Source organism: Brassica rapa, chromosome A09, assembly GCF_000309985.2.
Source record: "Brassica rapa cultivar Chiifu-401-42 chromosome A09, CAAS_Brap_v3.01, whole genome shotgun sequence".
NCBI classification, from domain to species: domain Eukaryota; kingdom Viridiplantae; phylum Streptophyta; class Magnoliopsida; order Brassicales; family Brassicaceae; genus Brassica; species Brassica rapa.
This window is the reverse complement of record NC_024803.2, coordinates 5,787,731-5,812,327: the sequence shown is the minus strand read 5'-3', so window position 1 is coordinate 5,812,327 and position 24,597 is coordinate 5,787,731. Positions and strand designations below refer to the sequence as shown.

Here is a 24,597-nt window from a genome sequence, read left to right as displayed (position 1 = left end):
TATTTACTTTAAAAATTCTAACAATGCATATGATACATCTTATTGAATTTTCACAAATGTAAAATATCTTTCGCTTTAAATCGGGGAGTTTAGATTGTTTGAAAAAAATATAGGATAAATAATTAACTATTATTATTTGAATAAAAATATTCGAGTCATTAATATTATTTTTGCATAATTTTGGTTTATAAATAGTATTTTTAGGATATTTGGTTATTTAGTAATTAAATATAATTAATATTTGTAGGTATATAATTTCTATTTTAAAAAATTTAAGTATTCATTTGTTACTCAGTTTGGTTTCTATTTTTCAGTTCTAAAGATATATGATATGCTCGGTTATTTATGAAATTCATCTTAATTTTGGTTTTTTTTTCAGTTTGGTAAGATTCAGTGCACCCGAGTAAATATACCCAAACCTATACATTATCTTATATAGAAATTATATAAGAAGAATTTATTTAATTTCAAAAATAAATCCGCACTTTCTAAGCGCGGATCAAAATCTAGTCAAATGTAAGACAATATAAAGATAACTCTTTTGTGAATATAAAATAAACAATATAACAATAATTTTTTTTTAAAACACTAACAATAAGTTCTTACTTATATAAAATATGTATACATATAAATTATAAATTTTAATGGGACCATATATTTACAAAAAAAAATTTAAAAAAATATTATCTTATTGTTTTATCAATTTGTGTCAAATTTTGAGTCGGTCCAAATTGAAACCGTGATATAGAGATTATTAATTTATAGAGGCTCTACTGTATTTGCTAACAAGGCGTAAGACCATCTCTGACACCCATTCCATATTTTATTCAAAAATAAAGTTTAGAGTTTTTCTATTTTTTGTTCACTACTCTATTTTCATTCCAGAATTGATAAGAGTTAAAATAAATCAATCTTCATTGCAAAATTACTCTATTAAAAAAATTAGAGTTGTACTTTAGAAATGTTTTAAGTAATCAATTATTATACACTAATAATTTTTTTTTTCAACTCCAAGTCCGACTAAAGAAGCCGAACACACCATCTATACAAAGAATCTTGACGCATGCTGATTTAATTAGCACTCTCATTAAAAATTACTAGGTTGTTATGTGATTTTACGGAATATAAATAATTATGTAAAATTTGTAATATAATATATCATTTTTATGTTTTTATTATTTTTAATTTTAAACCTAAATATAACTTTGGTTATATAATATATCAAATTAAAGTTAAAATATTTGTTTATTTTAAGCATGTATATACTTTTAAAAGATGATAAGTTATACTGTTTTAAATATTTCATTGTATTTCAATATGCTATATAATATTGAGAACTTTAATTATTTGTTTGACATATATGTTTTTCAGTGTTTTGAAAACCAAATAGATTTTGGTATGCTACAAAGACATAAGAAAATTAATTAGATTTTAGTTGTGACTCATTGTGGTCCATCCAATTGAGACACTTTTTGAATGTATATAGTGAGTGGATGTAAAATGTATGATTAGGTTATAATTAATTAGTTAATTTAACATAATTATTAGTAGAGAACTATTTAAGATTGTTTCTACAGTTATTTCTATAATATCATCTGTAGTTTTAGGTATGTCATAAATTTGTATAAAATAACTAGGATCGGCCCGCCCTACGGGCGGGATATTAGTTAATTTGATATTCACTAAATGCTCGAGTTAAAATTTGTTTTAAGATTCAAGGATTTGGCTGTCTGTTATGTGTTACTTATTAGTATGCGGTGGTATAGTTGTTTTTCGATTATTTTTGCTTTGGTATTGTAACAAATTAACTAATTGTCCAACTCAAAATTATAGATGTACAAATGTGGATTTGTGATAAAGTTTGATGACAATACTGTTTTTTTTTTAATTCTTATTCATAGTAGAGTGTGCATGTGTCAGAAAGAGGCATATATCAACTTTTATATTTTTGCGTATGGATTTTAAATATATATTATTTTGTATAATGCATACTTGCTCTACAACATTTGCTTGTAGACTAAAAAAACTGTTTTCTATATTTTTAAAAGAGAAAATATTTAGTCTAGAATATAACATGGACATATGTATTGACTATATATAGAAGTTGGGTATTATTTTAAAATGACATATGTACAGAGGTTTTTCAACCATTACTTCACTGGCACAAAACATTTATAACTGCAAATACCTTCTTTTAAAAGCAAAACTAATAAAAGCGTGTACAACAAATGTATTTTGATATATATTATATGCATCAAGTTATAAAAGTTGAAAACATTGCAAAACTGTTTGGAGCAAAGTTTTTAACTTCACGATCTTCATCTTGACGTCAGTTCAGTGCCGGCCCTGGCCACAAGCAGAAGAAGCATGGACTTCAGCCAACACGATAATAAGTATTTTCGCGGCTACATATTTATAAAAAGTGACTCTAGCCTAGCGGTTCTAAGAGATATTATCAGTACTGGAGGTGCTGGGTTCAATTACCCCTGACAGTTTTTTGTTTTATTTTGGCCTCAAATACAAAATGAGACACGTGTCACTCCCATAACGCACGACTTGATGACGTGGCATTACAGGAGGGAGGCGAACATATTTTTATATATATAGATTTAGGGTGTTTTGAAAATATGACCTAAAACATGAAATCAAATGCAAAAGTAACTTTTTTTTTTTGAATTTTTATTTGTCATATTCATTCCAGAAATTCAAGTTATTAATGAAAAAGTCATTGTTTTTTTTAAATGATTGTTTTACTCTACCGTCCTCATTTTTCTCTTTTATTTATAATATTACCATTACATCAATGCACCAACCATCATGAACAACTAATTTCATGGTTTAAAAGTTTAAATGCATCTAAAATCAACATTTATATTTTCATATCCCATTTCTTACACACAAACCATTTATCTTTCATTTTCTTTCTCATTTCATTCCAAAATTCCAACTTTTTCGTTTCGAAATTTATAAGTTCATTTGAGTTACTCAAATTCATTTTTTTGGGTCAAGAATAAGTGGTAACTTTTATTAAGAAGTTATGTATGATTGGAGAAATTATGTATGTTTAGAGAAGCTAAACATGAGTTTTCTCTGTTGAGAAGCTTTTGGAAAAGTTTTTTAGTCATGAATGCGTGAGTTATACCGAGTACTCAGTAAATTATAGACCACTTCAAATCTTTTTTTTCGGGAGGGATGATCAACATGTATAGGTTAATTTTGCAATTGACTATTTTGTGTGTGTTCTTATAGAAGTTTTATAGTTTTTTTGTAACAAAAAAAACAAATCAAAAAATTTTTAGAGAAGTCTTTTCTAGTAATCATGTTAGTTTTGTAATTAACTTAAGTTATACGAATATTTGACTTTTCGTAGAAAACTTCATGTCTACCAGAAGACTTAAGCATAAATCTTATTACATTTACATGATTACGTATGTTAATTTTGCAATTAACAATAAGAAAATTAAACATATTTAATATTATTTAGAAGAGGCGTTAGAAATATTTCAGCGGAAGATTCTCTATAAGTGTTCTGTTAAAATGTCAAACATGGTCGATCGTAAAAGTAAAGATTTTTTTTTGCGATACTTTGGTATATGAAATATTTGACCATAATTAACTTCAGTCTCTTAACTGGGGTTCTTAGCTTCAGTTAAGAGACAATTCTTACATTTTCTTAGATTTTAACTAAAGAAAACTAAAAATCGTTTTTTAAATAAGAGATTTAATAACCGTCCCTTAGTCGAAAAGTGTAAAAAAAAACAAAAAAAATGTTAAATCATGAGTTAAGAACTCCGGCTAAAAAACTGGGATTAATCATGCCCTTAGTGGGACCGAAATTTTAATTTTAATTTATTTCAAGGGCCTGCCCTGTTGATTGATATTATCCCTTCGCATTTTACTTTTTTTGTGTATATTAAAAATGAAATTCATTATTCTGGTATGAACTTATATCAGCGTCTTCAATTTAACCAAAGCATCTGTCCATGAGTGTTTACATAACAGTCTTGAAACTTTTGTGTGGATTGACTACCAAGAAAGACAAGGAGACAAGGAGATAGGGATATCGTGTTATGTGAACTCACGAATGCTGTTCTTTTGAAGGACAGAACCTCCTTGGGTGACAGCGTATGGTTATTTTGTTTATATGGTATTTTCTATTGAATAAATTTCTTAAAACAATGTTGGGGGTATGTCGTGTAGAGAACGAGCTGTGGTTCAACATTTTGCCAAACAAACAAATGTCTTCGGGTTAAATTTTTTATAACAAGCTAGGTAGATAGCAACCTATACTTAAACCACAAAGCTACGAGTAGAAACGTAGATTATAACTCGTATCAAGTCATTCAGAGACCACAACGATGACCGATTCTCAGAGAGAGACTACTCGAGAGCACACAAAATGTTGAACATAGAAAATGCTAAGCCGTCCATAAATTGCATTTTCGTCTATACCAAACATGTCAAGAAACAGAAACAGATGAGAATCAAAGAACCGCATCCAACAATTCTCGAAATTAACATTTTCTAGACGTCCAAAAGGATCTAAAGCAGGGCAAGCTGATTTGGAATATCTATGTTGATCCAGTCTTATCACCCTGTCCGATACGATATTACCTTCATTGCTGCTCCTCATCGGGTACTTCTTGACCAATTACCCGTTGCGCAAGTCTGTAGTATAAGATCCCCATTGTTGCCATACACGCTCTGCACATCAGTTACATGGTTGAGTTAACAATTAGCTTACAGTTGATGATATGAAAAGCAGTTGGAAAAAAACAAGGTCTCACATGATTGCTATGAAAAGGAGTATTTTTCTTATATCCATCCTTGATGATCGATGTCTTACACGTCCTTCTGAACCATCTTCTGCCTTTGTTGCATCTTTACGAGGTGGTGCAGTCACGGGTAGGGTTGGTAATGCATTTGACCAGAATGGTAGTAAAGCCCGCAAAAACTTGTGACGCAGAGGACCTTACATGGAGCCAAAAAAATAACCAGTCTTAGTCAGTTAAAGCAAAAACGCATAGACATTATTTCAGAAAGACAAGTTTATTCTCTCACCTCTTCTTGAGTACTTTTTTTTATTCCCGTCTTCGTCGTCTGCATAATATAGAGTCTCAGAGTTCTGTCTGTCCACAGCGGGTACACCTTTCCGTGCAGCAGCAGCAGCAAACTATATACAAAATCAATTGATAGTTAATTGTGACAAATCATAGAGGCAACTACTGGAACTACAACTAGTTTTCGTGGAAGAAGAAGTCATATTTTTAGAAGAATGTCTTACTCCAGGGCTTGAGGTTTTCATGTAATTCCCAGCAGAAGCAGGAACATCTATCTCAACTATCTCTGAAACCGCAGATTTGGAGTATTCCCCATTTCCAGCTACTGAATAACCATCAGGAAGACTCTTCCCTTCTTGTGTAAGAGAAGATGATGATGCATTAATCAATGCATCTGAAGCAAATGCAGGGGGTGGGCTACGAGATTCAGTGGATCGGGAAACTGGATGGTTCCCAAATAGATTCTTCTCAAGACCAGTCTGGCATATAGAGAAACGAAACAATTAAACTGTCACATTAATGGGAATAATTTAAGATTTTAACTTCTTTCATGAAGAACAACTTGGATAACCTGAAACAGCAATTGAGCTAGAAAATAAAACTGACCTGCAAAATCGCTTCCCTTAACTGTGCATGAAGCCGAGATCCTGCATCTTTTACCATCTTGGGAGGCCATATCTGAAATTTGACGACCATATGAGAGCTATACTATGGCACTCTTCCAAGAACTAACAGCCATTTGAAGCAAGATACAACCATAATGGCAGAAGTGGCATTTACATCAAACCCTCAGGACCAAAAGAACCTAGATAACTACATCCACTATATTACATCAATGGGTGCAGTAGTACACATCAGACTAAAGGAAGCAGCTCAAAGTCATCCGATTTTTAATAGGACTCAAGAGAGCATGAATAATATATCATCAGGTACTCTTATTTTATCTATACAAGAAGGCGTAAAATGATTGCTTGACTTTAATCTGCTACATTACAAACAAGTGTTGACATTGACTTGAGAATGTTATACAAAATTCATCCTATAACGTTAGGTCCAAAACAAGACACCCAAATAGTCCAAAAATGCACACATAGTTCTCCACATGCAAATACTCTTTAAAAGTGCCTATGTCTATAAAGAAAGAACAAAAATGATCGAGTGCTCTATTTCTATAGCGAAACACATAGAATCACTCTAACTCTCTCAAAATCCATGTATCGATATGAGACACCAAACAAGAGTTCCCACTACATACCAACAAGTAAGGAAAACAATGCGACAGAAACAAGAAAGTAAAAAAAAAAATTCTACAAGTTTAATACGAATCAATAGATCTTACAGGGGTGCTACAAGATGGGCAGACATAACCGGCAGGTGCAGTATGAGGAGGAAAACTCTTGATAAGCGAAACCAAGCAACTTGTATGTATAGCATCTGACACAAATAGAGTTAGATTTACGTATTAAGAAGTAAAAAAAAATCTGATCCACTAATGATAAGAGTGAGATAACATACGCAAGCAACCCAACCGAGTGACTTGAAGACCTCCCCCCTCATCAAATGTTGATTGGCATTGACAACACTTCGGCTGGTCATACTCTCCATCTATCACCCATTCCGAATAAGTCCGGACCTATAGATTACAAAATCATATAACCATCTTTCACCATTGTCCCTCCATGTCAAAGAAGAAAAATAAACTTTTTAAATATTGTTCAACTATAGATGGGGGAAAACAAGGCCACCGAAAGATTAGAAAAATAGATCAGATGGCTGCTTATGCACTCAAATCATTAAAAAAAAGACATAATATGCCCCGAGAAATAGATCTTGATGACAGTAATGCATCGGTTAGTGACATACAGGCGTGAAATGTCTAACAAAATAAAACAAACAGTAAGAAAAATCTGAGATATATTGACAGAATCAGACAAGGGAGCTTCTTCTACTCTGCAAAATATCGGTTATATTACCACACAACCACCATATATCCAGATTTAACATTTAATGTTGCATGTACAACTAAACCAAATGCTTTAGTTCTCAGAAGCAGCAAACTTTTTAAGAGTCTTTAGCAATTTGAACAAGGACACCACATTCCACACAACAATCGTCTAGAAAACAATCAGCTTATGGTAACAAGAAAGCATATGAGTTTGAAGAACATACCACACAGGTTTGATGCTCCGGGAAGCAAATGCATTCCCCACACACAGGGACCTTGTGAACAAAGCAATACAGCTTAGTAGCCTGCACAAAAAAAAAACAAGAGAAATTAAAAAACATGCAGACAAATCCAAAACCAATTTCCAAATTTCTTAACCCAAAAAGTCAGATGCAAGATCTGAGATCACGGACACTTAGAAAGATGATATTTTGAATCGTACCTTTCGGCATTTGCAGACCACCATTGGGAGAGATCAGGATGGATAAGGCAGAGAGGTCAGAGTGCGATCTCAGCAAGCTTAGGGTCTCTGCTAGATTAACGGATCACGCACATAAGAAGATATATATCAAATTTTATTAATCAGATCGGGGATTAATAAGAGGAATCGATTATTGGAGGTAAGAGAGAGAGAACAAATGGATCGAAGGAGAGTAGAGATGGAAGATCGGAACGTACCGAGCAGAAGCGATTGATTTAGCTCCGTATCTATCTTTTCTCCGGAAGCGCTTCCCCTTTATCGCCTATATGATGAATATATATATTTTTTTTTATTTTTATTTTTAACTTAAACATTAAGACATTAAACTTGTTTTGAGCTTGACCAAAAAAAAAAACTTGTTTTGAGTATTTACTTCCAACATGAAATAAATTTATATGTTTTTTTTCCTAATATCATTAAATCAGATCTTTAGGAAAAATATATATATATTTGTTTAGTGAAATTTTCAATTTGAACGAAAATCGGTTAAGATGTTTTTTTTTTTTATTATAAATTTGTAAATCTATGTAGTTAATTAAACATATACTCTAATGACATACACTACTCAAGTTAGGTAAATTAATGGGTTTCATAACCCACTTAGAAATATTTGGTTATAACTTGATCTAATGTATTAAGCAAGAAACTAATAAGGTGATTTGAAGATGAAATGTGTTTATTATTGAGTATAAATGATACAAATAACAATGATGAATCGAAAGAGACAGTAAAATTATATGAGAATTCGAACACAAGAATATGATTCAAGCTTACTGAAGATTGAAAAAGAACCGGACCTCCTTCTTCTTCTCCTTACTGAAGAGGAAGAAGAACAAGAACGGACCAAAAAATTGAGAGATTAAAGAACTCTACATTGGAATGGTTGGTTGAATTACGCTAACATTTTAACAAAAGGCAGTGATCTCTGTTGATAATTTTATCAGCCAAATTGGTGAAAGTTGATAATTAATATCGTTTTTAAAGAAATGTAATATAAATTTCACGGAACCAAAAATAGTGACGGGAACTCAAATCTACCAAATCTTCCCTAAACACATCCAGCGATACAAAATCATCAAAGGTTAAAAAACATTGAATGTTCAAAGTTGGGGTAAGGGAGGAGCCTCGCCGAATTTGAGAATATAAGCAGCTTGGTGAACTGGCCTCAGCTGTAATATGACCTGAGCATCAAGATACGCTTCGCAGCAGAAGCACCATACCGACAAGTCACTATCCCCGCAGCAAAATTAGAATATCAGTTGCCGTAAAGTAAAAAGAAAAAAGAAAAAGAAAGAACAAACACACAGAAGCATATACCTGTAACTGAGTGCAAGGCAGTGAGCAGTCTGTTGATGATGCATAAGCATATGCCTGTTCACAAAACGGCTGCACAGAACCTCTTTACAACTAAGACATAACCAGTTCTCTACCGGGTTTTCGCACCTTATCAAGTTCAGATAAATTGAGTTAATAATACAATAAGCAATGTCATAAAATCAAAATACCATCAAACAAAACAAAAAAAACATCCTCGTATCTTTTCTTAGGTTCAATTTCAACAAAAACGTAAAAAGAAAGGATCAAAGGGTGAAACCTTGAACAGGGAGTATCGGGATTTGGTAAGCGAGCTAGATCGGGAGAAAGAGAATTCAAGTGATCGCAAGATGTTCGGGCTTCGACCCAACCCGACCCGGCTCCGAGAATCCAGTCTTGGGATTCATCTGCAACTTCCTGGGAAGGAGAGTTTGATTAAGAGGAAAAGCGACAGAGATCGGTAGATTAGGGGAGATTAGGGTTTACCGGCTGAGAAGAGGAGGAGGAGGAGGAAGGTCCTACGTTCGCCATCGGATGAAGCAAAGCCGAGAATGGGATGATTTCAATCTCCGGCACCGTTTTGGCTTTTGGCTTTCTTTTTTTCGGTCACGTATTTATACTTTTTTTTGTGTGGAAATTTGTTAAAGAGTATTAAATAAGAATAGAAAATAATTCTTTTTTTTTGTCAAAGAGTATTAAATAAGAATAGAAAATAATTCCTTTTTTTTGTCAAAGAATAGAAAATAATTCGCCTTCCAAAAAATTAGAAAAAAAATAATTTTACGTTTTCAAAAACTTAAAACAAAAATTTGAGTAAATTTCAATTCTACTACAAATTTGATACCACCTTTCAAATTTATTTTCAAAAAGAACCATTTACATAAATATAAAACATTTATGATAAAAAGACTAACTAATATTCCTAGTAATTCATAAATAATTCATAAATGTTTAAAAATAATTTATAAAATATTAACGTAAGCTTATAAACTCAATCTCATCCCAAATACTATATCATGAATCATAATCCCTAAACCATGAACCTAAAAGTTAAAGTATTTTTGATTTAATGTACTTTTGAAAAATGGTACCCAATTTATGGTATTTTAATGGTTCATTTCTGAATAGCGTTGATTGTAATTATTTGGAAAAATGACGTTGATTTTCTAATTTAAAAGTTAAATCATATAAAAAGGGAGTCGAGAATCGAGATTAGTTAACTAAATTTAAAAAATATGAAAAAAATTACTATAATATTTTTTGACTTACTTTTGGTTTCAAAAATAATAGTATTCTACACTTCTATATGTGAATCTCTATAACAATTAATTGTTAAAGATAAATTAAAACAAATACAAAAACGAATTATTGTATTTTGATTAAAATTTGAAGTTGATTAGAATATTTAAAATTAAATAAAATTTTATATCAACACAATTTAATGTACACATATTTAAAATTATTTTAAACTCTTTTTTTGAGAAACAAAATTATTTTAAACTTAAAATAAATAAACTATTGATACTAATCTTGTTTTTTTTGTAAAAGAACAATTATAGTTTGTATTCAATAAAAATTTGCAAACCAAAACGATTTCGGGTTTTGAGTACATAGATCAAAATTTGGTTAAATATTAGATAAAACTCAACTGGTATAATTTACAATTTTGTAATCCACTTGAAATGTGTCTTACTGACACTCTTTGCAAATAGAAGATAGTATAACTTTTGCATTACACAACCAAATACCTTGGATCACCTTTAATCATTTCTATGAATTTTATTTTGAAAGTAGTTTTTTACTAAAGAAGATGTTTCTTTTAATGGTTATAATTATTTTATTTATAGTAGTTTTTAAACATATATTTTATTTAATTATATTTTCTTATAAATTTTTACGCTTTAAATAAACAGATTTTAACATTTTATGCCGTTGGAGATTTTTTTAATGGTTTCATTTATTTTATTTCTTATACGTTACAAATTTTACTGGACTCTTATTTGACTCTCCAACCTGAGAAAAGGATTTTGAGCACGGATCTGATGAAAACATTTTTGATTTTAAAGATCATCCAATCCAACGTAGAATAACAGTTATGGTTGTTTTTGTCCTTGGTCGACATATAAAACTTTAATAGATACATACAATCTGGCACCCTTTATTTATCAAAAATGATGTATTAGTATCTTTTATGTCATGAAGAAACATTAACATCTTTTGAAAATAATGATGAAAGGGACATTAAACTAATTGTTTCACCCACGAGGACTAACTGAATAGATGCTCTAGATTTATACAAAGTCTACTTGATGATAATCTTGACACGAATTTTCTGAGTCTCACTGGATGGTTCTAGCGAGGTCACCAGAACATACTATGAGACATTTCTTTTGACAATTATGTACAAGAGAGAGAGAGTTAAACGATTAGGTTCTACCTGAGAGGAAGATGCATACATAAGTATTTGACTGGTTAACCAAATGATCATAAGAATATTCTCAAATATATCGGTATTACTATGTTTAAATTTTTTTGTTTAATATAGTTCAAAAAATATTATGTTTAACTATAGTAGTGTATGTACACTAATTGGTTATATTTAAATTAATGGTTAAATGATCTTATGGTATAAACTTGGCATTTTCTCTTTAACATAGATGATATACTTGTATTATGAATGAATTTTTTTTTGGAATTTTCTAAAACCTGAATATCACATTTTACGTGATTATCAATCAAATATAATACTTTTACAACATAATTTATCGTGTATCGTAATCTACTCTTCAAACCTAAACCGTATATCCTAAAAACTAATAATTACATGTTTGCAGACCTAAAACCTAAACAATATACCCTAAATAGGTAACATAGTGACTCATAGTATAAGGAATTTCATATGGAAATAATGTATGATTTTGAAATCATAGTATATAAGGAAGCTCAACTGAATTAGATCGAATCAAAATTGTGTATTCAAACCATATATGTTGCATAAACAGTATTTGTAACTGAAAAACTAAACGAAATGATATGTATTATGTTTTCAAACTTTATAATGTGATATCAAACCAAATGATTGACATGTATATGTGTAGAATATATACACCAAATTTTATAATATGATATCAAACCAAATGAATTCGAAAGCATAATAAGTTAGCAATTTTTTTATTAGGATAACCACATAATTTAACACAAATCGAGATTGAAATTATGGTAATTATGAACGGTTTAATTAAACTAATTTCATATTAGTCATGTCAGCAAGTTTTGAGCGCCTAATCTTAGGTGGAATTCAGTCACATTTAAGTCAAAAATACATGTTACATTTGTCATGTGAATAGTCTCTTTCGATTGGTTCATTATTGTTTATATTGAAATCTCATTGATCTGATTGAATGTGTTTTGTTAATTAGGGTTCTTCAGCCTAAAGTAGTTTAACTTTGTGAAAATTTCTTGTTCTCAGATTTAGTTGTTGGGTCAACTTAAAATAGATCATAGCACCTGCAATTTGCAGTTGTATGCTTTCATTATTCTTTCATATGTTTAACTTCCACGAAAAGTATTAAAAGGAGAAAGGACAAACAAATAAAAGATGCTTCTTGTCTACCGTTGTGGTGGTTTTCTTCTACTGATATCAAGATGCTGTTTTTACCTGTTTTTAAATCTGCGGGTTCCCAAACTTCTACGGTTTGAATAAACTAATACTAGAAACCATGTGCTTCAAAGTTGGACCTTGAGACTTGAAGAAACACAACACAGATTAAAAATCCATTATTTTAATTCTAATCTTAAGCTGCATTACATTAGTTACAATTAATTAAACAAAGTACAATAAGTCATTAAGAGGATGGATCTTGATTCTTGATTCGGATTTGCACTTGGGACACTTTGCTACGGTATTGTCCCCTTCGTTTGCATTGTTTGGCCGCTCTTCACGGCCATTTGCTGGTCTACAAGGAAGCAATTTGCTTCTCTGATTCGCTCTTCCATTGAAAAGAGAACCTTTTATTAGTTTGATTATTATACAAGTTAACAATTTAATAAAGAGGAAAGAAAAGTTGCATCATGTTGTTGTTAATCTAATTGGTTTTAGAGTCAGTTCTCTGCATTTGAGGCTTTTCTTTTCTTTCTTTTGGCTTTTTTTTTCTCCTTTCTCTGTGTTTGTGCTTTTAGATCTCCAAGGGAAGAAGTTAAGTTAGTTGCATAAAAGGAAGAACCTGGTCCCCACCCTCAGTTCTTGGAACATCTTTATTTCCATTTTAAGGGGAACCGTTTTGGTTATGGTTAAACTAATTTGGATGAAGTGGACGTTGTGATTCTTGAGGCTTTTCTTGCTCTTTCTTCTATTCTGAGAGTAACTGATCTTTAGCTCTTCAAGAGTTTTTTTTCCTAGGGGAAGAAAAATGAAGTTCATGAAAATTGGGTCGAAGCCAGATTCGATTAAAACTGATGGGAATAATGTCAGGTAATATCCAAATCTTTATCAGGTTTGTGGTGATCTATACTTGTGCTTGTTCTCGTTCTGTTAGTTTTGATGTCTTGTAGAGAGAACACAAACGCTTGCATTTTTTGTTCCTTTCATATCAAAAACAGAGTACTGTAGTCGACTATCGCTGCGTTTAAATGTTTATTTTATCTAACGCAGGTACGTAGAAAATGAACTGGCTAGTGACATTACTATCAATGTTGACGGATCGAAATTTTGTTTACATAAGGTATGTAACTTTTCTCTCCATATGGCTTATGTCCGCAAGTGTTGGCTTGAGCTTTTGATGATTTTTTTTGTTTTATCCTGCAGTTTCCTCTTCTGTCTAAATCTGCATGCCTGCAAAAGCTTCTCTCACGCACGGACAAGAACAATGCCGATGAGGTTGATATCTCTGGTATACCTGGCGGACCAACTGCATTCGAGACGTGCGCTAAGTTCTGCTACGGTATGACAGTAACACTAAGTGCCTACAACGTCGTGGCTACAAGATGTGCAGCTGAGTACTTAGGAATGCACGAGACGGCCGAGAAAGGAAACTTGATCTACAAGATCGATGTGTTTCTAAACTCGAGCCTCTTCCGTAGCTGGAAAGACTCCATCATTGTTCTTCAGACCACTAAAACGTTCTCGCCGCTCTCCGAGGACCTCAAACTTGTTAGCCTCTGCATTGACGCCATAGCGAGCAAGGCCTGTGTAGATGTATCCCACGTCGAATGGTCTTACACTTACAACAGAAAGAAACTGGCTGAAGAGAACAACGGTGCGGATCAAGTCAGGGCTCGGGAAGTTCCACATGATTGGTGGGTCGAGGATCTGTGCGAGCTTGAGATTGAGTTTTACAAGAGGGTTATAATGAACATCAAATCTAAAGGTGTACTTGGCGGAGAAGTTATCGGAGAAGCTTTGAAAGCTTATGGATATAGAAGATTATCTGGTTTTAACAAAGGCGTGATGGAACAAGAAGATTTGGTGAAGCATAAGACGGTTATAGAGACGCTTGTTTGGTTGCTACCGGCTGAGAAAGATAGCATCTCTTGCGGTTTCTTGCTTAAGCTGTTGAAAGCAGTCACTATGTTAAACTCCGGAGAGACGGTGAAGGAACAGCTCGTAAGAAGAATAGGACAGCAGCTCGAACAAGCTTCTGTCGCGGAACTCTTGATAAAATCTCATCAAGAAAGCGAATCTTCATTGTACGATGTGGACTTAGTGAAGAAGATAGTTGTTGAATTCATGGCAAGAGATCAAAACAGTGAGATAGAGGTTGAAGATGATGACGAAGTTGAAGAGATAAAGAAATTTCCTGGGATTTTATCCGAAGCTTCAAAGCTGATGGTGGTCAAACTGATTGATAGCTACCTCACTGAGATTGCTAAAGATCCAAATCTTCCTGCATCAAAATTCATCGATCTTGCTGAGAGTGTTTCTAGCATCTCTAGGCCGGCACATGATGGGCTCTACCGTGCTGTTGACATGTATCTTAAGGTACTAGGATCAATCAAAAACTCTCTTTTTCAAACGTTTTTTTAAACCAGACTGACCCGGTGGTTGGACCAGTTTCGACCGGTGAATTGGTTACATAGCCGGGTCGGATCTAAAAAGTGATTTCGACCATGAACGGTCAAGTAGTCGGATTGGATCTCAAAATTATTGAAATTTATAAAAAGTATTAAACTATCAAAAATATATAAACTAACCATATGAACAAAAAATAGTTTATATGTATAATGTTTTATATTTGATATTTATTTAATTATAATTTTCTATCATATTTACTATTTTTTTTTAATTTGTATATTTAAAAAGTATTGAACCAGATTATCGAATCATATTTAAACTGGTCGAACCATATTGAACCGTGATCCAAATAATTATCTGAGTCTGCTTCCAATCCGGTTTTAAGAACATTGGACTTCTTACTAAACTTTCAAGAGGCAAATCTTAGTTTTATCTCTCTGTTTCAGTTCTGTTATAGAAACTGAAACCAAACAAAACAGTTTGTGATCCGGTATGGTTCGGTTTGGTTTCAGGAACATGCAGGAATCACAAAGGGAGAGAAGAAAAGGATGTGCAAGCTGATGGATTGCCGGAAACTGTCGGTGGAAGCGTGTATGCACGCCGTGCAAAACGACAGGCTTCCTCTACGTGTGGTGGTTCAAGTACTCTTCTTCGAACAAGTGAGAGCGTCTGCTTCGTCGGGAAGCAGCACACCTGATTTGCCCAAAGGCATAAGGGAGCTACGCAGCTGCGGGACATATGGGAGCTCAAGATCAGTGCCGACGGTTATGGAAGACGAATGGGACGCGGTGGCAACTGAAGAGGAGATGAGAGCATTGAAGAGCGAGATAGCCGCACTGAAGCTGCAGGAAGAGAGTGGACGTAAGAGCACGGATAAAGCGGCGGTGACGGCGATAAGCAGAGTGAAAAGTTTGATAATGTCAAGGAAGATGTTCGGGAAGAAGTTGCAGGGCAAAGGAGGAGGAGGAGAGAAGAACAATGGAGGTGGTGGTGGCTCGGATTCATCGGAGAGTCTTGGATCTGTAACTGAAGAGGCGGCTAAAACGGCAACGCCTTCGAGAAACTTGACTAGGAAGGTTTCTGTTTCTTGATGAATAAGGTCTTTACAAACATGTTTGAAAGGTTTTCCTTTAGATTTATATGAATCAACTGTAATTTCTTTGACTATTTTGTTTGGTCTGTTTGCAAAAGAGATCCTTTATTATAAGAGATGCCATGTGGTTGCCTACGATTTCTGGATAAAGAAAATTTTTAAACTGAAATATAATGTAATATTTGTTATGTTTTGACAGATACAATATAGTTTTTTTCAAAAAACCATACATTTAACTATAAGATGAATAAATATTTAATGTTCTTATATACAAATTTTGACATATATACTTTACTCATTTCTAAAACATAAGCCGAGGGAGTTTATCGGAATAAAGATTTGGGTAGAGTTTGAGAATTCTAAAAGTTGATAGATTTTAGAGGTTAAGGATTCTGCAGATATATGTATTCTTGATTTGTAAAATTCTATCATACTTTTGATAGCTTGTTATATATTTTCCTTGATTGTATTAAACTTTTTCTATTGTTATTTTTGTAAAATAAATATATGATGTATTTAATATGGATTTTCCAAAATATTTTTTCCAATATAGAATGTTTATTAGGGGATTTGCCAAAATAACTTAAAACTTGATTTTAAATGCAAAAATATGTCACAAATGTAAAACTAACCTAAAAGGATTGTGAATTTTCAATCATCTCTTTATAACCAAACAAAAAAAACTGTATCACTTTTACAACTATAACTATGCGAAGTCTTCTCACGTTAGTGAAGTCGTCTATGAGCAGACTTCTCAGTATTTAATCTTTATGATGTAAGCAATTCTAAATGATGTAAATTTAGATTTTCTAAAATTGAATTGTTTTTAATATAGATGAATGAATATATGTATTATTAAGTCATGATTGTTTTTTCTTTAGGGTTTGGTAACATATGTTGTAGTATTGTTTATATTTTTAGAGTTATATTTTAGAATCTTTAAAAAGAAATTTAAAAAATTAAATTTAATATATATGTATTTAGTTTTGTATACATTAAACACTTTATAAGTTGATCTTATGTTTAATGATGCGTTTTTACTAATTAGTTAGCTATTTAATTTTAGGGTTTAGAAGACTTTTTGGTAAGACTTCTTGGTAAGTCTTCCGATGAAAATATTTATCATGATTGAAATTTTGATCTCCGTATATAAAGAAAAATGTACGCATTCTCTATCTTTCTCTCAAATGACTGCAGCAAAAATGTAATATTTCTCACTCTAAAACTCTTAACCTCTTTTTAATCTCTTTGAACTTGAAGACACTAAACTTTATATCAATTTCATTTTTTTTGTTTCATGTATTTCTCACTATTTTATCTTGGTTTTTCAGGTTTTTCATTTCATGGTTTTCATATTCCACTCATTTAAAGGTAAATCTATAAATTGTATGCATTTTGTGTTTTATTAGTTAGATTTTAAAATGCTATATATTCAATCTAATGTGATTCTTTTGTTTATTATTTAATAAAATAAATTGAAATTTTTTTCTGGTTTGAAGCCATTTTAACATTTTTGGATACGCATGTTTTTCAAATTTGAGGACAATATCGGACTTCAAAATTTATTAGCAGATTTCTCAAGAAGACTTTTATAGTATTTGTTGGGAAAATCGTATTTTTAACCCTCAGAGTGTCACATTCTCGCACTTTAAACACTGAACATTTTTGACTAGCATTTTAAATCTTGAAAGTGCCATTTTTATCATAACAAACATCCAATGAGGTTTACTTGTTTACCAAGTCAACGAGGTGACATGTACTGTTAATTTTGTGATGACGTGTCGGTTTTTTTAAAAATAAAAAAATGAATAAAATACATAGAAAATTCGAAAATTTCGAAAATTTTCAAAAAATAGATTTTCTTGAAAAATTCAAAAAATATAAAAATAACATTTCAAATGGTAAAATAAAATAAATATTTTTTAAAAATTAATCCAATTATAAACCAATAAATATATATAATATAATAACTTGAATGGTGATACTAGATTCTGTTTTTTTGGTTTTTGATTTTTTTTTTAATTTTGATTTATTAGTACTTAACTTATTAAATTTTTGTGAAACTAGAAAATATCTCATAGACCACTTAAAATGTTTTTGACCTTAACTAAAATACTATAAGTTAGTTTGAAATATAATTAAGAGATAGAGAGGTATGCCTTTAGATTTGTATATGTTAGGTTTTGGTATGAGTGGAGCTTCTTAGATAAGTAAAATATATTTTAGTTTCTCTAAAGTTTGATTAGTTATTTATTTAATTTCAAAGTTATTTACTAGTTTAAGAAACTTAAAATTACTAAAATAAATATCATTTTAAAAATAATACCAATAATAGGATTAATTTTGAAAATTTAACAAGTTAAGTATTAATAAATCAAAATTTTTTAAAAAAAATCAAAAACCAAAAACCAGAATCTAGAATCACCATTCAAGTTATTATATTATATATACTTATTGGTTTATAATTGGATTAATTTTTAAAAATATTTATTTTATTTTTAATTTTGAAATATTCTTTTTTTTATATTTTTTTGAAATTTTAGATTTTTTTATTTTTTTGATTTTTTCGATTTTTTTATTTTTTCGAATTTTCTATGTATTTTATTTATTATGTAAAAGAAAAAAAAAACCGACACGTCACCTAGTAGACTTGGAGGTTTGTTATGATAAAAATGTTACTTTCAAGGTTTAAAGTGCTAGTCAAAAATGTTTAGTGTTTAAAGTGCGAGAATGTGACACTCTTAGAGTTTAAAATGCGATTTTCTCGTATTTGTTTATTTTAATCGCAGTTATGTATACCATTGAATACCAGAAAAGAGGTCTATCACATGCACATAGATTTTGTTTCCTTGAAAGGACAATAACATTGCTACTGGTGATGATATATATATATATATATATATATATATTTTTTTTTTTTTTTTTTGAACGACTGGTGATGATATTGGTAGTTTTATATCTGCAGAAATTCTAGACAAAACAAATGATCTAGATTTGCATAAGATAGATAGTAATTGATAGCATGATGCATGGGCCATGTGAATCCGCAAATCCTCGTCAGGATTGTATGGCAAAAAGGAAGTGTTCTAAAAAACCATGGTATGGTAACATCTATAGATGAAAATGGTTTTCCATCTTACAAACGTCGAGACAATGACCGCTATGTCGAAAAGATTGGGGTCAAATGGGATAATAAGTATGTAGTACCATATAACAAGGAACTTGTATATGAGTGGTGCATCCAAACTTGGGAAATAAAATATTTGTTCAAGTCAGTCACAAGGGTCTGGATTATGTATCAGCAGGAGGAAATGCCGAGAAAGATGAAGTGGTTGATGAAATAAAATTCTATTTGGACTGAATGTATCATTTAAAAGTATTTCTTATTATTTGGTGTTATTATTATTATTATTTTTTTTAACATTATTTGGTGTTATTATTGGTCAAATCATATTATTTTTACCATGTCTTTGTTATTGTTTTAGGTATGTTTTTACATGTGAAGCTACATGGAGAATACCAACTTTTCCCACTTATTATTGTACTTTATCTGTAAAAATACTATGGTTTCATCTACTGAACCAAAAAAATTATATTCACGACGAAGAAGAACTTTCAATTTTACCAAAAAAAAAAAAAGAAGAACTTTCAGAAAGTATAGTTCATCATACAAATGTGAGTGAGTGTATCTCAGTTTATAGGGTGGTCTGAAGCGTGTAAGATTTATCCCCAAAAGAATACCATAAATAATTATGAGATATCTATTATCTTTACATAGAATAAAAAAAAAAGAGCATTGAAATCAAGGAAACGATCTACTGTAATTTGAAGAATTGCACACGTCGGTAAGAAAATAGAAAAGTCGTACTATTTAAAAATTCTCCTAAATTTTAAAAAAGATCTATAATGTTTTGAAGATATACTTTGGATGTGGTAACAGATGCAACACTCAAATAGGCATGTGAAGTATTAAGAATTTTTTATAATGATAATGAATATATTTTTGGTATTGGTGAAGCGAGCGTATATATGGTTTAGCGGTTTTTATCTACGTAAGTTTTTTTGTTACTATGTTGATCAGTGATTGTCCTGCACAACTAGAATTTGTGTGAGAATCAGCATAATCACTACTATATAAAAGAGACTAATTTATAGCTCAATTAGAGGTGTCACATAGGATGAAATATTCCAATCCAATCATACATCTACCTCATTACGAATTTAACAACCCTATTAATAATATTAATGCTAATCATTTGGCCCAACACTAGCATAACCCAATAACTTTTAAACAAATTTTTGAAATCTGTTTTGATAACAAAATTATCCTTCTTCTTTAGATTTCATGGATTCAAATTTATAATGTGTCTTAATAATCAATAAGACCATTAAATATAGATCCATGGATATAGATTAAAAATGTTTATGTTTGGAATTATATACCGTGTAACACGCATGTATCACAGCCACCGACGAAGCAAACAATTGTTTTTTAAAAGCACTATTATTAAAAAAATATGTATGAACTTTACAATAAATAATACATATATGAACCGGAAAATCTATAGTGGTAAAAATCCCTATTTGTTTTACTAATTCAAGTCAATACTATTAAGTTAGGAACATGTCCGGTTATCTCTTATATACTAAAGCACAAGTCACATGACCAACAAAATTTTGACACATGGAATAAATTAAATATTTACAAAAAAAAAATCTAAAAGCAGAAAAAAAGAAAAACTTAAATGCCCTACATAAATCGTTAATATTTAGAGTTTCTAATATTTATCCCACTACTTCATGATCACAAACACGATTTCAAGACTGTTACTTTTACTGTGGAGGAAGTTTAATTCACGAAGCTATAAATTTATGTCTATTTGCCTTCAATGTAATTTCCTATAATTTTGCAATGGTTCCACTTACTCTTCCTGTAATAAAGTTAAGATATCAAACTCCTATGTGCAGTTTTGCTTCATTGTAACCTGTTAAGGGTGAAAAATTTCGTGAAACAATGGATATGGTGGTTGGTGGATCTAAGTTGATGGAGATTCTACCAGTTCAAAGAAACTTCACTTTAAGATCTGGCAAAAAATGAAAAAGATGGAGAAGGAAGCTAGAAAGCAGACGTAAATATGGTACAGTAGCAGTAACGATTTTGATACTTTTTTCTGTATAGATTAATGTTTCAAATATTGAGTGAGAAAGTTGGTTTTGATAAGGTTATAGGAACTTCAAGGGTTGAAAAGATGCAATGCCAGTACTGCCATCGAAACATTGATCAAATTTCAAGAGAGAAGTAACAGAGGTACATGTATGTATTTTTTTTTGATCAAAAGCTACATGTATGTATTTCTGTCAAATTAGTGTTCGATTATTCATTAATACATATAATTCTGTAACTATGCTTTCACATCACCATCTCAGTACGAGTATTAACTAGATGTTAGATGCTTTAGTGATGAGTATGTGAGTTTATCCGTTATGTCATATATAATTAAAAGATAGCATACACTAAGTACTAACTATCTTCTGTTCTTAAAATAAAGAGTCTGATAACTTCCACTTTTACGTAATGATATTTATCTCTTGATTTGCTTTCATAAAATTGTGTATCTGTTACATAATCTTTTACTGTTTGTGGATTTTAAATATTGTTTTTGTTTGCAATTAGAATACTAAATCTAATAAGAAAAATAAACCATAAGTTACAGGTTAAGAACTAAGAAAAAGGAAGAACACGACATAAGACATAAAACTTAACAATTTACCGAAAAAAGAAGAACAAGACTTTAAAAGTGAAAAGTTTCGAACTAATATATTATTCGTGAGCTAATTAAGATCAATGTAAAATTTAAAACAAAGCTAACTAAATTTTATATGTTTGTAGTTATTTATGATAAATATGTTTATGGTTTATTTAAGTATATACTCATCTCTTTCAGTCTTTCTGATAAACTTTTAAAAGGTTATAGATAATTTTATTTTAAATATACAAAAAAATTAAGAATTTTTTGTACGGGACCGAGCACTAGTATTCTATATATTTTGTAACCCCTGCAAATATATATTTTTATATTAGTATAAAATATGCCAACAAATTTAACTCTTATCTAATGCATAAAAATATAAAGATGATGTTGTGAGATTAAGAATGTACACACAAAATTTCAAATAAAAAAATTAACAAATTATATAATTTTTTTAAAAATATTTTATATAATAACTTAATAATATAAATCATACTCAAAAATACTATTCGTATCACATTTTTGTTAACCGAAAAAACTCCTGCTTTCGAAGCGCATATCAAAATGTAGACTAATATAGCTCCTAATATTTATTTAAAAATTAAATTTCTCAAAAAAAAATGATTAAAGACAGCTATCAAGTCTGTTTAAAAAATATAGTAATTTGTTCTTGCACCAGAATCTTGGTTATGCAATTCAAAACCTATTATGTTGTTTTATTATTTTTCTCCTTAAAACAGAGACAAAGAGTAATGAACAAAGACAAATTATGAACTCTTATTATCGGATTGTTTGTTTCTTTTCTTTTTTTTCTCTCGCTTCAATTTGATGACTGTAGCTAATTATTTCAATTCACACAAGACTTTCAAATTTTAAACGTATCACATTAAATATTAAAAATTTCAACAGATTATAATACCTAAATGTTCTTCGATAGACAATAATATCAGAAAGGCAAGTAGCACATCTCCTGCCACAATCACCGACTGCACTGGAAGTTCAAAAAAATCTTTTGTCTCATTAATACAAATCAACAAAATATACGAATAAATTCAGTAACATTCCACATTTCAAGATCTCTCTCTTTCGCTGACTCATTTTCTAATTCTTTCTTTCATCAAATGGTCGTTTTCCTCAACACGATGGTCAAATCAAACCACAATGATCCTCCACCTGCTGGAGGTAAATCAAAATTACGACTTTACTGTGCATTTATAGACTTCTCGAACACATACGAACTCAATCACTCCTCTCTGGAATCCAAGAAATCATTTGTCCAAAATCCGGACAGAACATCTTAACTATTAAGTGCAAAATCAAGCGTAGAGATAGCTTGATTTGGTAGGTTATATTACGAAAGTAACACAACAAAACCTTAGTATTAAATTTTCGATCAATTTATCTGGTTTTTTAGTTCATAAGTTTTTTTTCAAGGGGGCCCTTTTTCAATGTAATTCATAAAATTTCCAATTAGTTTATTAATGGAAGACTTAAACACACTTTTAAAAGATTATTTCCAAATTCAAAACACCATAATGCTAAACAATATCTCAATTACGAAGTACTTTTACATATTTTTAATTTTCAACACATTAATTTAATTTATATTACTACAGAAAACTACTATACACAACCAAAAACATCAACTCCCCTCTACTTTTACATCTCTATCGATTGACTTCCAACTTCATTCGTATACAAAAATGAACAATCAATCTTAAAAAACTCAATGTCATATATTCCTTCTTGTAATTATTTTAAATCTATTTTAACAACAACCAGAAACAGCCACAACTATGGTCATACACAAATTTTAACTTCACCCAATATCCGCGCGTAGCGCGGACACGATCCTAGTAATATTTAACAGGGGATATTTTGTATCACCAAAGGAAAACTCACAATAATCCGTCTAAAGTCTATCATCTAATATCTTTAAAATTTTCCTTGGGTTGTATATGAACAATTTTTTATATATTTTGATTTAACTTTAATCAAATTTTCAGCTTTAACGGTAACGAAAGATCATTCTCTTTCCGATATCCAACATATCTAGAACAAAAATGATCGCTCTTTGGAGAACTGGATGAAAAATGCCTAACCAAGATGATTATAATAGTTACAATGGAAACCATCTAGTAGACGATGAGCTCAAATATAACCAAGAAGAACAAAGAAAGTATTATGGGATCATTATCTAGTTAGTAATGCTTAGGATAATGACGTTATTGATAAGTCCAAATATGTTATTGATTAGGACAAATAGTTTGTTGAGGCTTAGTTAAACCGTCATAGAAGTTGTATAGGTATTTACAAGTTGAATAAACAAGTCAGTTCGATACATTATTCTTCATGGTATCAGAGCCCAGATCCTAAATACCTAAACTCTTAATTAAAATTAAAATTAAAATTAAAATTAAAATTAACCCTTTCGACCGGGTATAAAGATCGTGGTTAACCCTTCTAACCGGGTATAAAGGTTGTGTTAAACTCGCAACTTTGAGAATCTTTGTCACCCATCGTCACTGACGATTAATCAGTTCAAGACTATGAACTATTGAATAAGAAAGAAAAATTTATGTATTTAAAGAGATCTTTAGCTCTGATACCATGAGCAACCAAGCATATTGAAAATGACTGTCACGCAGTGCGTGATGCAGTTACTTCTGGTCTCATTACTCTTCATCACATTCAGACTCACGAGCTAGTTGCGGACATTCTTACTAAAGCATTGGGGCATGATCAGTTTTGTACGTTACTGTCCAAGTTGGGTGTTCACAATCTTCACGCACCAACGTGAGGGGGAGTTTTATGGGATCATTATCTAGTTAGTAATGCTTAGGATAATGACGTTATTGATAAGGACAAATATGTTATTGATAAGGACAAATAGTTTGTTGAGGTTTAGTTAAACCGTCATACAAGTTGTATAAGTATCGTATGT

The 24,597-nt window shown here is 30.9% G+C and overlaps 3 protein-coding genes across 4 annotated transcripts; 1 reads left to right on the top strand and 2 right to left on the bottom strand.

The window, feature by feature from the left end:
• Positions 1–4,304: 4,304 nt before the first annotated feature.
• Positions 4,305–7,812, bottom strand: LOC103847972 (zinc finger protein-like 1 homolog). 2 transcript variants are annotated; one of them, XM_009124969.3, is made up of 10 exons: positions 7,684–7,812; positions 7,448–7,534; positions 7,230–7,310; positions 6,576–6,693; positions 6,400–6,494; positions 5,667–5,738; positions 5,285–5,539; positions 5,062–5,173; positions 4,788–4,971; positions 4,305–4,704 (listed from the first exon to the last, which is right to left on the bottom strand). In XM_009124969.3, exons 2-10 carry the CDS (start codon positions 7,469–7,471, stop codon positions 4,617–4,619), a joined length of 1,029 nt encoding a protein of 342 aa, XP_009123217.1. In that variant the 5' UTR covers positions 7,472–7,534; positions 7,684–7,812; the 3' UTR covers positions 4,305–4,616. The 2 variants fall into 2 exon arrangements, with proteins under 2 accessions (XP_009123217.1, XP_009123218.1); XM_009124970.3 differs by having other exon boundaries at positions 7,448–7,537; positions 7,684–7,747.
• A 619-nt stretch (positions 7,813–8,431) lies between these two features.
• On the bottom strand, positions 8,432–9,438 carry LOC103847971 (histone deacetylase 6). The gene is made up of 4 exons (XM_009124968.3): positions 9,287–9,438; positions 9,081–9,217; positions 8,804–8,929; positions 8,432–8,716 (listed from the first exon to the last, which is right to left on the bottom strand). Exons 1-4 carry the CDS (start codon positions 9,329–9,331, stop codon positions 8,587–8,589), a joined length of 438 nt encoding a protein of 145 aa, XP_009123216.1. The 5' UTR covers positions 9,332–9,438; the 3' UTR covers positions 8,432–8,586.
• A 234-nt stretch (positions 9,439–9,672) lies between these two features.
• On the top strand, positions 9,673–21,685 carry LOC103847970 (BTB/POZ domain-containing protein NPY2). The gene is made up of 4 exons (XM_009124967.3): positions 9,673–13,271; positions 13,452–13,521; positions 13,605–14,777; positions 15,323–21,685. Exons 1-4 carry the CDS (start codon positions 13,210–13,212, stop codon positions 15,899–15,901), a joined length of 1,884 nt encoding a protein of 627 aa, XP_009123215.1. The 5' UTR covers positions 9,673–13,209; the 3' UTR covers positions 15,902–21,685.
• The last annotated feature ends 2,912 nt before the right edge of the window (positions 21,686–24,597 follow it).